The sequence below is a fragment of the Plecotus auritus genome, assembly GCF_963455305.1.
Source record: "Plecotus auritus genome assembly, chromosome: 8".
NCBI classification, from domain to species: Eukaryota; Metazoa; Chordata; class Mammalia; order Chiroptera; family Vespertilionidae; genus Plecotus; species Plecotus auritus.
Window position 1 is genome coordinate 159825098 of NC_137782.1, and position 13132 is coordinate 159838229.

General features: G+C 39.3%; 1 protein-coding gene across 7 annotated transcripts in view; it reads right to left on the reverse strand.

Annotated features, from left to right (window-relative positions):
• BIRC6 (baculoviral IAP repeat containing 6) overlaps window positions 1-13132 on the reverse strand; it is a 194526-nt gene that overhangs the window by 147187 nt on the left and 34207 nt on the right. For all 7 annotated transcript variants that reach the window (XR_013961518.1, XM_080686115.1, XM_080686117.1 and 4 more), the window contains exons 6-10: window positions 11914-11996; window positions 9907-10129; window positions 9669-9829; window positions 6935-6993; window positions 1310-2704 (exon numbers count right to left, since the gene is read on the reverse strand). Coding sequence is in view for 6 of the 7 variants with exons in the window: in XM_080686115.1 (XP_080542241.1) it covers window positions 1310-2704; window positions 6935-6993; window positions 9669-9829; window positions 9907-10129; window positions 11914-11996 (1921 nt within the window). In the remaining variant the exon portion in view is untranslated. The remainder of the gene's footprint in view (window positions 1-1309; window positions 2705-6934; window positions 6994-9668; window positions 9830-9906; window positions 10130-11913; window positions 11997-13132) is intronic.

Sequence of the window (13132 nt, forward strand, 5' to 3'; positions counted from 1 at the left end):
CTGAATGCAGACTCTGTCACTGATTAGCTTTCTATAGGCAAGTTACTTAACCTCTCTTTCCCTCAGTTTCCTTATCTATAAATTGAGACAACGATAGCACATACCTCATAAGTTGGTGTGATGATTAAACAAATTAATAGAGGTAAAGATCTAACAACAATGAACTGGCCACAGATGATCAATAAATTCATATTATCCCTCATATTGCTTAGTATTTTAATGTGTTTTCTGAACTTTATTAACTAATGCAAAGTTTTATTAGTCTAAAATTATTATGCCTTGCCATTTGTCAAGTTAACCCTGGTTAGGTTTTTATGTTATTTGAAGATGTTTGTCCCTTTGTTATTTCACTTGATGTATTTCAAAGAAGGCAACCTGAACCACTATATTCACCATTATTTTTTTAATGTCATCTCTTGCTTTATTTTTTTATATAATTTCTTTATTGTTGAAAGTAACCATTATTCTTTTTAGCTAAAGTCTTGATATATTTTTAAAGAGAGGAAAATCAGGCTTAATTCTTACCAGAACTACATGATATATATCACTCTTCTCACACCTAATTCCTCTGCCCAAGTAGTAGCTATAGTTACCTAGGCTTCAGTATCTCCTGGCCCTAAATTCCTACTGAACTATCAACAGGACTATTCATGTTGTCTGATATTGTCAGTAATCCTTTTCAAAAACAGCTTTTTCTTTCTGACTTAAAATACATATTAAGTAAAAAAAAAAAAAAAATGCATACTATATGATAATTTATACAGAGCCTCAGATGTTACAAAACTGATTTCACTATCAACCAGAGGTAGGAATAAATCCAACAAAAAAAACTGCAAAAATACTAATTATTTGCTAAATATTTTTATTTCAGGGGGAAATGAGGATCAATACCTATGCGAGAAACTTTACATACATGATTTTATTTAATTCTAACAAGCCTGGAAATAGGCCTTCTTATCCTAGTTTATGAATAAAGAAACAAAGGTTTACTGAGTTTAAAGTAACTTGCCCAAGGCCACAAATTTAAGCAAATACAGAGTCAGGACTCACTGAAAGAACAGAAGGTTATTTTTCTTGAGGTTAAAGCAGAGAAGATACTTTCTGAGATATTAACTTATTTACAGTTAGAATCCTTACTTAGGGCAATAGAAAAAAGTTTTAAAAACTGTTTAAAAAGTTGAAAGTTTTACCACTTCATTATAAAAGAATAAATGTCTCTTTACATAGATCTAAAATTCGCACATCAACAAATGCCATATACAATAACTTTATAAGTTTTGTAGAGAAACCCAACAAACCGACCACTTACCTTTGGTGCATGCACACAGCCTGTCTGTGCCGGAGCAATAAATGACAGAAACAAACGTGTCCTGTTCCTCAGTGCCCTCCTTTTTGGGAGGTTCCACTTTTGCCAAAATTTCAAAGTTTGAAAGATCTAATATTTTTACATATCCTCCCTGAGTGGTTATTACCAGGTGTCCAAGAGTAGAAATATCAGACTTTTTTTCTCTCTCAATGCCATTCTTTGAGGTTAATTGCATTTCCTCAATAGGTTCCTCACAGTCATCCTCTCGATTATCCAATATATCTGGTGGAAGCAAAATGAGCGAGGTAATTGCATCCTGGGGATCTTTGATATGTTGGATTTTTATTGGCTCCTCTTCTAAAGTCACTATCCGAGTGGCATAATTCATTTTATAAAGTATTAAGTATCCACCACTAACATTCCTCTGCTCAGGCTGAATTATCAAAGGGGTCTGTACATCTGCTGGTGATTCATGTTGGATTACACTAATATTTGCACCATTCACTACAGCAAGATTGGATTCCAGGTCACCTTTCCGTCTACTACACAGAGCAGAGTTTAATTTATTTAAATTATTCAAGGCCTCTACTTGATTTATTGCACTCAAGGATTCAACAGGGCATGTCCGCAGTCCTACCAACAAATGAATTCCATCAGCACAAGGAGTTATAGAGTCTATACAAAGATTCTCCTCCTCTGCAAACTTTGGCAGTCTCAAGCACTGAACCAAAGTCCCAGGCTTGGGAAACACAGAGTTCCACTTCTCAGAATCTGGAGAGGTAAGGTTGGCCGGTGCATCCGCAAATTGCTGAATGTAAGTCACAGGAGGATCCTGCAACAACATCTGCTCCTGACTATCCAGTTCCATTTCAATAATCTGTGGAACTGTAAAACCATCATCGTGCAAGCTTTTACTCATTATACTGTTCATCTGTGAAAAGATTTTTCCTGCTTTCTCATCAGATTCCTTGATGCTATAAAGAAGCAAAATAGGTAAAGTCCTCCTTACCAGAGGAGAATTTAATTCTGAATTAGTGCAGGATTCATTGTCAGTTGACCCTTGTTCTGATATACTTCCACCCTGAGTTCTGCTTAAACCATCCAGTGACCTGTGAGAATTACTACTAATAGGTGAGGTAGCAGGAGATTTGTATGTTAATAAACCTCCAGCCAATAAACATGGAAAGGGAATGTTGTGTTGTTCCTGGTGCTTTTCCTTTGTCTTTTCACTCTTAGAGTTTGTTAAGCAAGGATTTGCCCCAAGTTCTTCAAGATCCTTAACAGTATCTTCAAGCACATTTGCAACAATTTCCCACTGAAGTTTTTCTGGCTGCTGGAGAATGCTGAGTGCTGTTATATCAAGGCTCACTTCCATGGCTTCCTTCTGTGATATATGCCCTGTGAAAAGAAACAATATTCATTAGCAATGGCCTTCTGAATGTAAATCAAAATCTCTAGTGCGAAGTTTCTGTTAATTTTCATTTTTACTCATCTAGTCAATGCATTATCTATATAAAGCCTAAGCAACCGAACAACAGAACCAGTCGACCAGTCACTATGACATGCACTGACCACCAGGGGGCAGACGCTCAACGCAGGAGCTGCCACCTGATGATCAGTGCAACTCCCACAGCAGGAGCGCTGCTCAGCTGACTGATGGGTGCCAGATGCAGAGCTCACAACTGGCCACTGCAGTCCAGAGACCACAGTGGAGCGGCAGTGAGCCTACTGAGTGGCAACGGCAGCAGGCTTAGCAGGGGCAGGATGAGCAGGAGTGACAGGCAGGAGCAGCAGGCGGCGTTGGTCTGCCAGTTTTGGCCCGATCCCCGCAGGTCACGCCAAGGGACCCTCTAATATCAATATAATTAGCATAGAAGATACATATTTTACTACAAATAAATGAGCTACTTACAAATCTCAAAAGGAGGCAATACTAAAGTTTTTGAACTAGAAGAATTTTTTCTATTACCAATGCTACCTTTAAATACTACATGAAGACAACATTCCCAACCCTACTGAGATATCACAGAGTCAAGAATATATGGTAATTTTTTAGATATAGGGATGTCAAGTAAACAAAACTATAGTTTCTATAGGAGGAGTGAAAGATCAACCAGGCATAGGTGAAAAAGATAAAGGTTAGAAAAGGTATAAGGACACAGACCAAAGGTAACAATTAAAATTACAAAAATACCTGACATCCTTAGACCCAGAGAAAAGAGCAAAGCCACAGCATACAAAGAAAATGTTATAGGTAGAATTTAAAAGTTTAAGAGTAGAAAAAGAAAAATTTAGTTCAAACACTTCAGTGTACAAAGGAAAAACTGAGGGCCAGAGAGTTAAAGTGACTTGACAAGACCTAAGAACTATTTTTTAGAAGAGATCAAGCTCTAACCTAGACTCCAGGTGACCAATGACCAGTTTATTATTTATCAAATTCAGAATACGCAATAGTAGCCCTTTTCTGTTTTTGCAAAAGGACAACAAAGATGGGAACAATTATTATCAAAAGACTAAACATTTTTAATGAAATCTTTATTATTCAGGAGCTAATTATACATTTGTACATCACTCATGGCTTTTTCCTACATTTTTGTTGATTTTTTTTTTTTTCATTTCTAAGAACTACCTCAAAATACAACTAAGGGTTAACCCAAAACCAGACCAGTAGTTTGGTGTCTTTAAAAAGAATTTCATGACAAACTGAATTTTAAAAAGCACTTGCTATTCTAAACGAACTATAACTTTTAACAACTATACTATATAAAACCATGTCTCTTATATAGAGATTTAACAAGTTATACATTCCTTAATACATGAGACTTGCAATCAGAGAAGAGCCACAATGTAATAACAGTCGCTTTTTAAACACACTGGCTATTTCCAGGGACTATGCTTCACATGTTTTTATCTTAATCCCAAAAACGCTAATTAACAGATGTTACCATCACTATTTTATATATTAGAAAATGCTATCAGAGAGAAACCAAGATGGCGACATAGGTAAGCACCTAAACTGCTGCCCCGCACAACAATTTCAAAACTACAACTAAAAGATAGAACGGACACCATCCAGAACCACAGGAAAGCTGGCTGAGTGGAAATTCTACAACTAGAAGGAAAGAGGAAAGCTCACGGAGAAGGAGCGGCAAAGAGCTGAGGTACGTAGACACGCACGCGCAGAGAGGAAGAGCGGCGGAGTGCCTGGCTGGCTTTCTCTGGCAGGAGGGGGAAGGAAGCCCCCGACTGCACTGAACCCCAGTTCCGACTGCACTGAACTTCAGTTCCGGGTGAAACCCTGTGGACCCAGGCTCATACAGGGGGAGTTTGGACTGTCAGGTAGAGAAAGGCACACGGAGACTCAGAGACTCAGGGGAGCCGCGGAGGCAGGGGTCTGGAGGCGCAAGTGTGCACAAAGACTGACTGCAGAGGCTACCACAGGCTATCCCTAGCGGAAGGGAGTCAGAAGCTCCTGACGGCACTAAACCCCAGTTCCGACTGCACTGAACCGCAGTTCCGGGCGAGCCCCTGGGGACCCACGCTCTTACGGGGGAAATCTGGACTGTAAGGCGGAAACTCGGGAACCGCGGAAGGCAGAGGTCTGGAGACTTGCGCGCAAGAGCAGGGCTGACAGGAAGCCAAGACTGTCTGCCTGCCCTGAGACTCCACCCCTTCCAAGCTGAGCACAGAAGCTTTTGTAATCTGGCAAGGCTAATCCTATAAGGCTGTCTCCAGCACCGAAAATCTCCCAGTGTAGACATAGCTGATCCTCACAGCCAACTGGCCTGCAGGTCAATTCCTCCCAGTGATAAAAACAACAATCAAGACTTAACTAGAACAAGGCTGTACACACAGTTCACAAAGGGGTGCATCAAGAGTGTCCACCTCAGGTTAACTGGGAGGCTGACCCACTGGGCCATATAGGAAACCTAGCACACAAAGCTACTCTACCAACTCAGGGAAGCAGTGAAAAATGGGGAGACGAAGAAGCAGATCACAAACGAAAGAAATGGAGGAAAACAAACAACTGGATATAGAATTCAAAACCACGGTTATAAGGCTCTTCAAGAATATCCTAGAAAAGGCCGATAAATATAACGAGACCCTCGAAGATATGAAAAAGGACCAACTAGAAATTAAACATACACTGACTGAAATAAATAATATGATAGAGACCCAACAGCAGACTAGAGGAACGCAAGAATCAAGTCAAAGATTTGAAATACAAAGAAGCAAAAAACACTCAACCAGAAAAGCAAAAAAAAAAAAAAGAATCCAAAAGGTTGAAGATAGTGTAAGAAGCCTCTGGGACAACTTCAAGCGTACCAAAATCAGAATTATGGGGGTGCCAGAAGAAGAGAGAGAGCAAGATACTGAAAACCTATTTGAAGAAATAATGACCGCAAACTTCCCCCACCTGGTGAAAGAAATAGACTTACAAGTCCAGGAAGCGCACAGAACCCCAAACAAAAGGAATCCAAAGAGGACCACACCAAGACACATCATAATTAAAATGCCAAGGGCAAAAGACAAAGACAGAATCTTAAAAGCAGCAAGAGAAAAACAGTTAATTACCTACAAGGGAGCACCCATGCAATTGACAGCTGATTGATCAACAGAAACTATGCAGGCCAGATGGGAGTGGCAAGAAATATTCAAAGTGATGAATAGCAAGAACCTACAACCAAGACTACTCTACCCAGCAAAGCTATTATTCAGAATGGAAGGTCAGATAAAGAGCTTCACAGATAAGAAAAAGCTAAAGGAGTTCATCACCACCAAACCAGTATTATATGAAATGCTGAAAGGTATTCTTTACGAAGAGGAAGAAGAAAAAAGTAAAGAGAACAATTATGAACAACAAATACATATCAACAAGTGAACCTAAAAATCAAGTGAATTAAAAATCTGAGGAACAGAATAAACTGGTGAATATAATAGGATCAGGAGCATAGAAAGGGAGTGGACTGATAATTCTCAGGGGGAAAGGGGGGAAGGGGGTGCAGGAAGAGACTGGACAAAAATCGTACACCTATGGATGAGGACAGTGTGGGGGGAGGTAAGGGCAAAGGGTGGGGTGGGAACCAGGTGGAGGGGAGCTATGGGGGGGAAAAGGAGAAACAATTGTAATAATCTGAACAATAAAGATTTATTAAATTTAAAAAAAATTTAAAAAAAGAAAATGCTATCAGACTATAATTAAATAACAAGATTTTAATTCTGACACAGTAAAACTATTTTGAGATGCACTATTAGCCTTGCCCATACTGTAGCTATATTAAATATGAAAAATACTGTTTTAATATTTCAAAAGATAATGGATAAGGCAGCATGTAGTTGAAGCCTTAATGTCTATGATTTTATACCTAAAAATGTATTTTCTATTCACCTTTTACCTTAATTTAAATGTTACTTTTATTTAAAAAGAGAAAACATTAAGCAAATAAATTGAACACATTCTTAAGAGCTCTATGTCAACTCCCTGACATCTATAACAAAAATTTGATAAAGCTGTCCCTTTACTTCATTTGGCTCAAATAGGTACCATTTAAAGTTAAGTAGGAAACACTATGAACTACTAATTGAAGATCTCTGCTAGAAACGGATCATCTAACATTCTTTACATACCTGTCACAGAATCTGATCTGGAATGCTCTTCACTATCTGAATCCTCCAGTAAATCATCACTTAAAAGACAAAGTAAAAATATAATTTGAATTTCAAAAAAATGTATACATGTGAGACAGAAAAAAAGTACAATGTTACAACAACCACTGCTTTACATCTGGAATATATGCATCATTAAAACGAACTTAAATTATTTATAAGTAGTCTGAGACCATAACTGATTAAACAATGCTGATAAACTATGGACTCGATCCCCAGTGTGGGGTATGCAGGAGGCAGCTGATCAATGATTATCTCTCATTATTGATGTTTCTATCTCTTTCTCTCTTCCTTCCTATCTGAAGTCAATAAAAATATTTTTTAAAGGTGGTCTTCTTTAGGAAGAAAAAGAAAAATAGATCAAAAGCATGAATAAAATAGCAATAGATACTATCAATAATAACATTAATTGCAAATAGATTAAATGTTCCAACCAAAAGACATAGGATGGTTGAATGGATAACAAAACAAGACCCTACACATGCTATCTATAAGAGACTCACTTTAGATCAAAAGACACACAGACTGAAAGTGAAGGGATAGAAAAGGATATTTCATAAAAAGGAAACAACAAAAAGCTGGGGTAGTAATACTTATACCACACAAAATAGATTTTAAAACAAAGACACAAAAAAGAACCCAGCAATTCCACTTCTGGGTATTTATCCAAAAAAACCCAAAATACGAAATAGAAAAGCCATATGCATCCATATGTTCACTGCAACATTATTTACAACTAGAGGCCCAGTGCATGAAAATTCATGCACTGGATGGGGGGGTCCCTCAGCCCGGCCTGCCCCTCTCACAGTCCAGGAGCCCTCGGGGGCGAGAGGCGACCTGGTGATCAGGGGAAGGCAATGCCACATCACACCTCTGCTGCTGCCACTGCCGGCAACGCAAGTCTTGGCGGCCCTGGTTATCTGAGCCTCGGGCAGCCACCATCCAAGGCTTGCCTGTGCCTCGGGCCAGCCCTGGGCAGCTGCCATCTGAGGCTGCCCTGGGTGGCTGGGGGGCTGAGGGAATGGGGGACGACAGAGGCAGGCGCGCGGCAGGGGCAGGGCTGAGGGGACTGGGCGCCACCACCTTTGAGGGTGTGACAGTCAATTAGCATATTCCCTCCTTATTGGCTGTGGGCACCGGCACCTTTGAGGGTGGGGCAGCAATTAGCATATTCCCTCCTTATTGGCTGTGGGCACCACCATCTTTAAGGGCGAGGCAGTCAATTAGCATATTCCCTCCTTATTGGCTGTGGGTGCCACCATCTTTGAGGGCAGGGCAGTCAATTAGCATATTCCGTTATTATTGGCTGTGGGCACTGCCATCTTGGGGGGGCAGTCAATTAGCATATTCCCTCTTTATTAGATAGGAAAGCCAAGATATGGAAGCAATACAAGTGTCTATCAATAGATTAATGGATAAAGTGGTGCATATATACAATTTGGCTCAGCCATAAAAAAAAATAATCTGCCATCTACAACAAGATGGATGGATGGATCAAGAGGGTATTATGCTGAATCAAGTAAGTCAGACAGAGAAAAGGCAAATACTATATGATTTCACTTATATGTAGAATTTAAAAAGAAACAAACAAAAAAATAAACAAGTAGAACAGAAACAGACTCATAGATGCAGAGAACATTTTGACAATTGCTAGATTGGAGGGTAGCAGGGGAAATGAAAAGGGTGAAGGGATTAATAAGTACAAATCAGTACTTACAGAATAGTTCTGGGGATGTAAAGTACAGCATAGAATATAGTCAATAATATTGTAATAATTATGTAAGCTGTTAGATGGTTACTAAACTTATGACTTTGTAAGTCATATACTAGTATATGTCTAATCACTGGGTTTTGCATCTGCAAGTAATGTAATACTGTACATCAACTGTAATTAAAAAAATATATTTAAAATTAAAAAATAAAATTGAAGAAGAAAAAGGGGGAGGGGAGCTGTTAAAACTTAAGACAAGTTGAGTGGTTTCTGAAACCCTTCATTCTGCCTACTTGAGAATATTGCAGGTGTTGCTCTGTAATCCTAACCCACTTCAGAGTTACAACTGCAGTTTCTTGGAAACAAATGAGTGAAATGGGATTGTATTTTTACTCTCCTTCCCCACATAGATCAAATAAACCTATAGAAATCAGGAATCTGCCAGAAAAGCTCAATGGAAGAGAATCCAGCACAGAATCTTTAACAAAATGTTTCTACAGCAATAATTTTGTCTCAAATCTTTGCTGGCTACTAGTAAATTGTTTTAAATAATTAGGTCATCCTCTCTAGCCACAGTTATGTCATTATTCATGAAGATGTCTAAAATTTAAAGTGCTAATTTAAAAAAAGGGAAAACTAAAATCATTTAACCCTTTGGTTCTACTGCATTATGAAAAGATTTAGTAGAAGGGGAATTACAAGCCTAATCGAAGGTGTGTTTTTTTCATTATTTACACTATTTTCCGATGCAGCAATTATGTCCAATTAATAGCATAGGTTAATGTACACAATAAAGTATATTTTACAGACTATGGCATTTCTAAAAGCATTATACAGCTATTTCATATTTTAAAGAAAACATTTATTATCTAATTTGTTAACATAATGATTTTTCCGCCTCTTTAATTGGAATTAAGAGAATATACAATTTAGGAAAAGAAAATACTTAATGTCTATAAATACCAGTAAAACAAATTCACATACCTATCTCCTTCCAACTTTGGTATATCTGAGCAACTAGAAGAGTCTTCTAGCCACGCCAAAGTTGGTCTCCTTGATTCGACTGTTGAGCTTGGTTCTCCTGACAGAATAAGCTGTTGTACAATAGCTGGATCATATGCATTAATTTCAAACTTTAAGTGCACCTAAATAATGAAAAGGCTAAGTTTACAACTGTTTTTTTTATCAATTACTAATCTGTTACTTCAAAATTAAAATATACCTTCATAAGTTTGGAAACATCCCATATGCAGATCTTTCCTCGTTTCGTTGCAACAGCTAGAAAATGGGGGCAGCTTCCCGAACCAAAGCAAGATATTCTGTCAGTTCCATCCGTACAAGGAAACTGTGCAGGACTTGTTGCGAGAGTGACTGACAATGGCACATTCTGTGTGTGCTCACCTTTCACAAAGGGGCAGTTTGGGGAATGTCTCTCGTGCTCAGACCTTTACATATATTAAGAAAGGAAAAAGTTTAATGAATAACAAAACAGTTAAATTTGCACATTAAAACAGAACATCAGGATCATCTTTTCTTTTTGCAAAAACAGGTATTCCTTCTTAAAAAGACTCAAATTCCAAGTCATTCAACATCATCTAACATGTTCAACCAGAACTTCATAATAGCAGTTATTATACGCTTTAACTCAATACAAATACAGTCTCAGATGAAACTCAGAAATGCTACAGTATAATATATGCTGTATCAGCATACTGATTAAATTGCTTAACGTCATGATATTTCCTCATAATGGTTTCCTACCTCTTTAAATGAGTAACTACTTTGTTTAAACTTAAAATTCTCCATATAGGCAGAGTACAGTGACAACAGTTAATACTGCATTGTGTATTTAAAATGTGTGAAGCCCTAACCAGATTGGCTGAGGGGATAAAAGATCGGCCTGCTGGCTGGAGGGTCTCAAGTTCAATTCTGATTCCACTCAAAGGCACATGCACAAGTTGGGGGCTTGATCTCCAGTAGGGGGCGTAAAGGAGGCAGCCCATCAATGATTCTCTCTTCAGTAATGTTTCTATCGCCTTCTCTCTTTCTCTCTAAAGTCAATAAAAATATATTCGAAAAGAAATAAATATTTACAAAGAATAACCCTGTGATGAAAAGCAAGAACCTATAATCATGACTCAGTTGGTTCGGCATCATCCCATGCACCAAAAGGTTCAATTCTGGGTCAGGGCACATACCCAGGTTTCAGGATGAAAAACACAGTCAGCATGATTACAGGAAGCAAAAAATCGATGTTTTTCTCATCTCTCTCTCTCTCTCTCTCTCTCTCTCTCTCTCTCTCTCTCTCTCTCTCTCTCCCCCCTCTTCCTCTCTCTACAGAATCAATAAAAAACATATCCTTGGGTGAAGATTAAAAATATAAATATAAAATTTACTAACATAAATCATAAGACCCTCATCTGTGGATTTCCCACTGACAGCCTGCCCTCAACAGATCACTATTAAACAGCTGAAGTTAATCATGCTCTTTTCATTTATTTTATCATAGTCTCCTGGTTTTCAGAGTTTGATTCTATTCTTTGGCGCTTTCAAGTACAGATTTTAGGAAGTGAAAGATCTTAGCAATACTGTATGCCAAGTGATATGACAGAGCACGGACAGTGCTACCTCATCCTCTTGGGACAAGGGAAAAAATACTGATGGCAGAAAGACATGAATATTATTATATCTAGATCAGAAAAAAAAAAGCACAATTTAGAAGCTCACATACTGTGGAGAGAGAGCACTCAGACAGGTTCAAGCCTGGGACTGACTTGTGGCAAAGCCACATACAAGTCCCAGCTTAGAGGGCAAACCCCTCCCAGCACAATTATAGCCAAAAAGCTATGATTGTAAGCTTGACCTTATAGTCCAACCCTGCAGTCCTAGGTAGCTAAGGGATGTGGGCTGCTGGGGAGGAGCAGCAAGTGCTGCCTAAACGAAGTTGATAGAGTTCAGAAAAGATGATTTAAAAATCGCAAGAACATTGTAAACATCTTGCCCTTGTTTTGCTTTGTGTGATCTGACTATAAAATAAAGCTTCGGCTTACAGACTGTGTCACTGTTTCCTCATCTAGGCACAGTGATCCAACCTGGTTCCAAGTGTATTCTCTTGTCTGTTTTCTTTAATCCTTCACCGCCCCTCCTCAGGTTCACCCCCTGGCGGTACTGGACGCAGTTCAATATATAGGATTAATTTAGCTTTATGTCCAGAATAATCAAGACTCACCAAGGTTCATCAGTAGGTTCCCAACAAACGAGGCATACACTACAAGTAAAACACATGGCTCTATCATCTCCAGATGAGGCAGGCTGCAAATTTATAAAGAAGACAGACAAGGTTAATCAACATTAAAATAACTTTTTAATAAAAACTTCTAAGTTTATAAATTTAGGTAAATTCTTTATTGAAAAAAGAAAATTAGCCTCCACTATTAGGTTCAAGCAATATACTGAATCCCTAAATGTTTATAAACTTGCTGCTTTATTTGAAAAATTGTGTTTCATCAGAAAATGGCCACTAAATCAAACATAGAAACACACAGATGACCTCAGATTTATTACTGATTAGAACAGGGGTGGGCAAACTTTTTGACTCGAGGGCCACAATGGGTTCTTAAACTGGACCGGAGGGCGGAACAAAAGCATGGATGGAGTGTTTGTGTGAACTAATATAAATTCAAAGTAAAGGAGCGGAGGGGAGAGCAAGAGAACCCTCCGCTCTTTCGGCTCCGCAGGCCGGATAGAATAGCCGAACGGGCGGATCCGGCAGGCGGGCCGTAGTTTGCCCACGGCTGGATTAGAAGCTCGATGCATGAAATTCGTGCAAGAGTAAGCCTTCCTTCCCCCAGCTGCCAGAACCAGCTTCCCTCTGGCAACCGGCAGGCACCAGGACCTGGGCTTCCCTCACAGCCCCAGCTTTGTCCAGAAGAACAACTGGTCTAATTAGCATATTACACTTTTATTATTATAAAAAAATTAGAGGCCCAATGCACACAATTAGTGCATGGGGCGGGGGGTCCCTCAGCCCAGGTATGCTCTCACAATCCGGGACCCCTCACTAACCACCCGCCTGCTCGCTCCTTACCACTCGGCTCACCACTCTTTACCACCCGCCTGCTTGATCCTTACCACTTGGCTCGCCGATCCTTAGCGCTGCCACAGAGGCAAGAAAGGCTCCCACCACCGCCACTGCACTCGCCATGAGCCCAGCTTCTGACTGAGCGGCACTCCCACTGTGGGAGCGCACTGACCACCAGGGGGCAGCTCCTGCATTGCACGTCTGCCCCCTGGTGGTCAGTGCACCGATGGTCAAACCAATGGGTTGTTCTGGTAATTCCGCCATAATGGTTGCTGGGCTTTTATGTATATGAGTTATACTACTGATTATATTACTAAAGTATTTGAAATATAGTTAAGTATAGAAAAAAAATAACTAACAGGTTTAT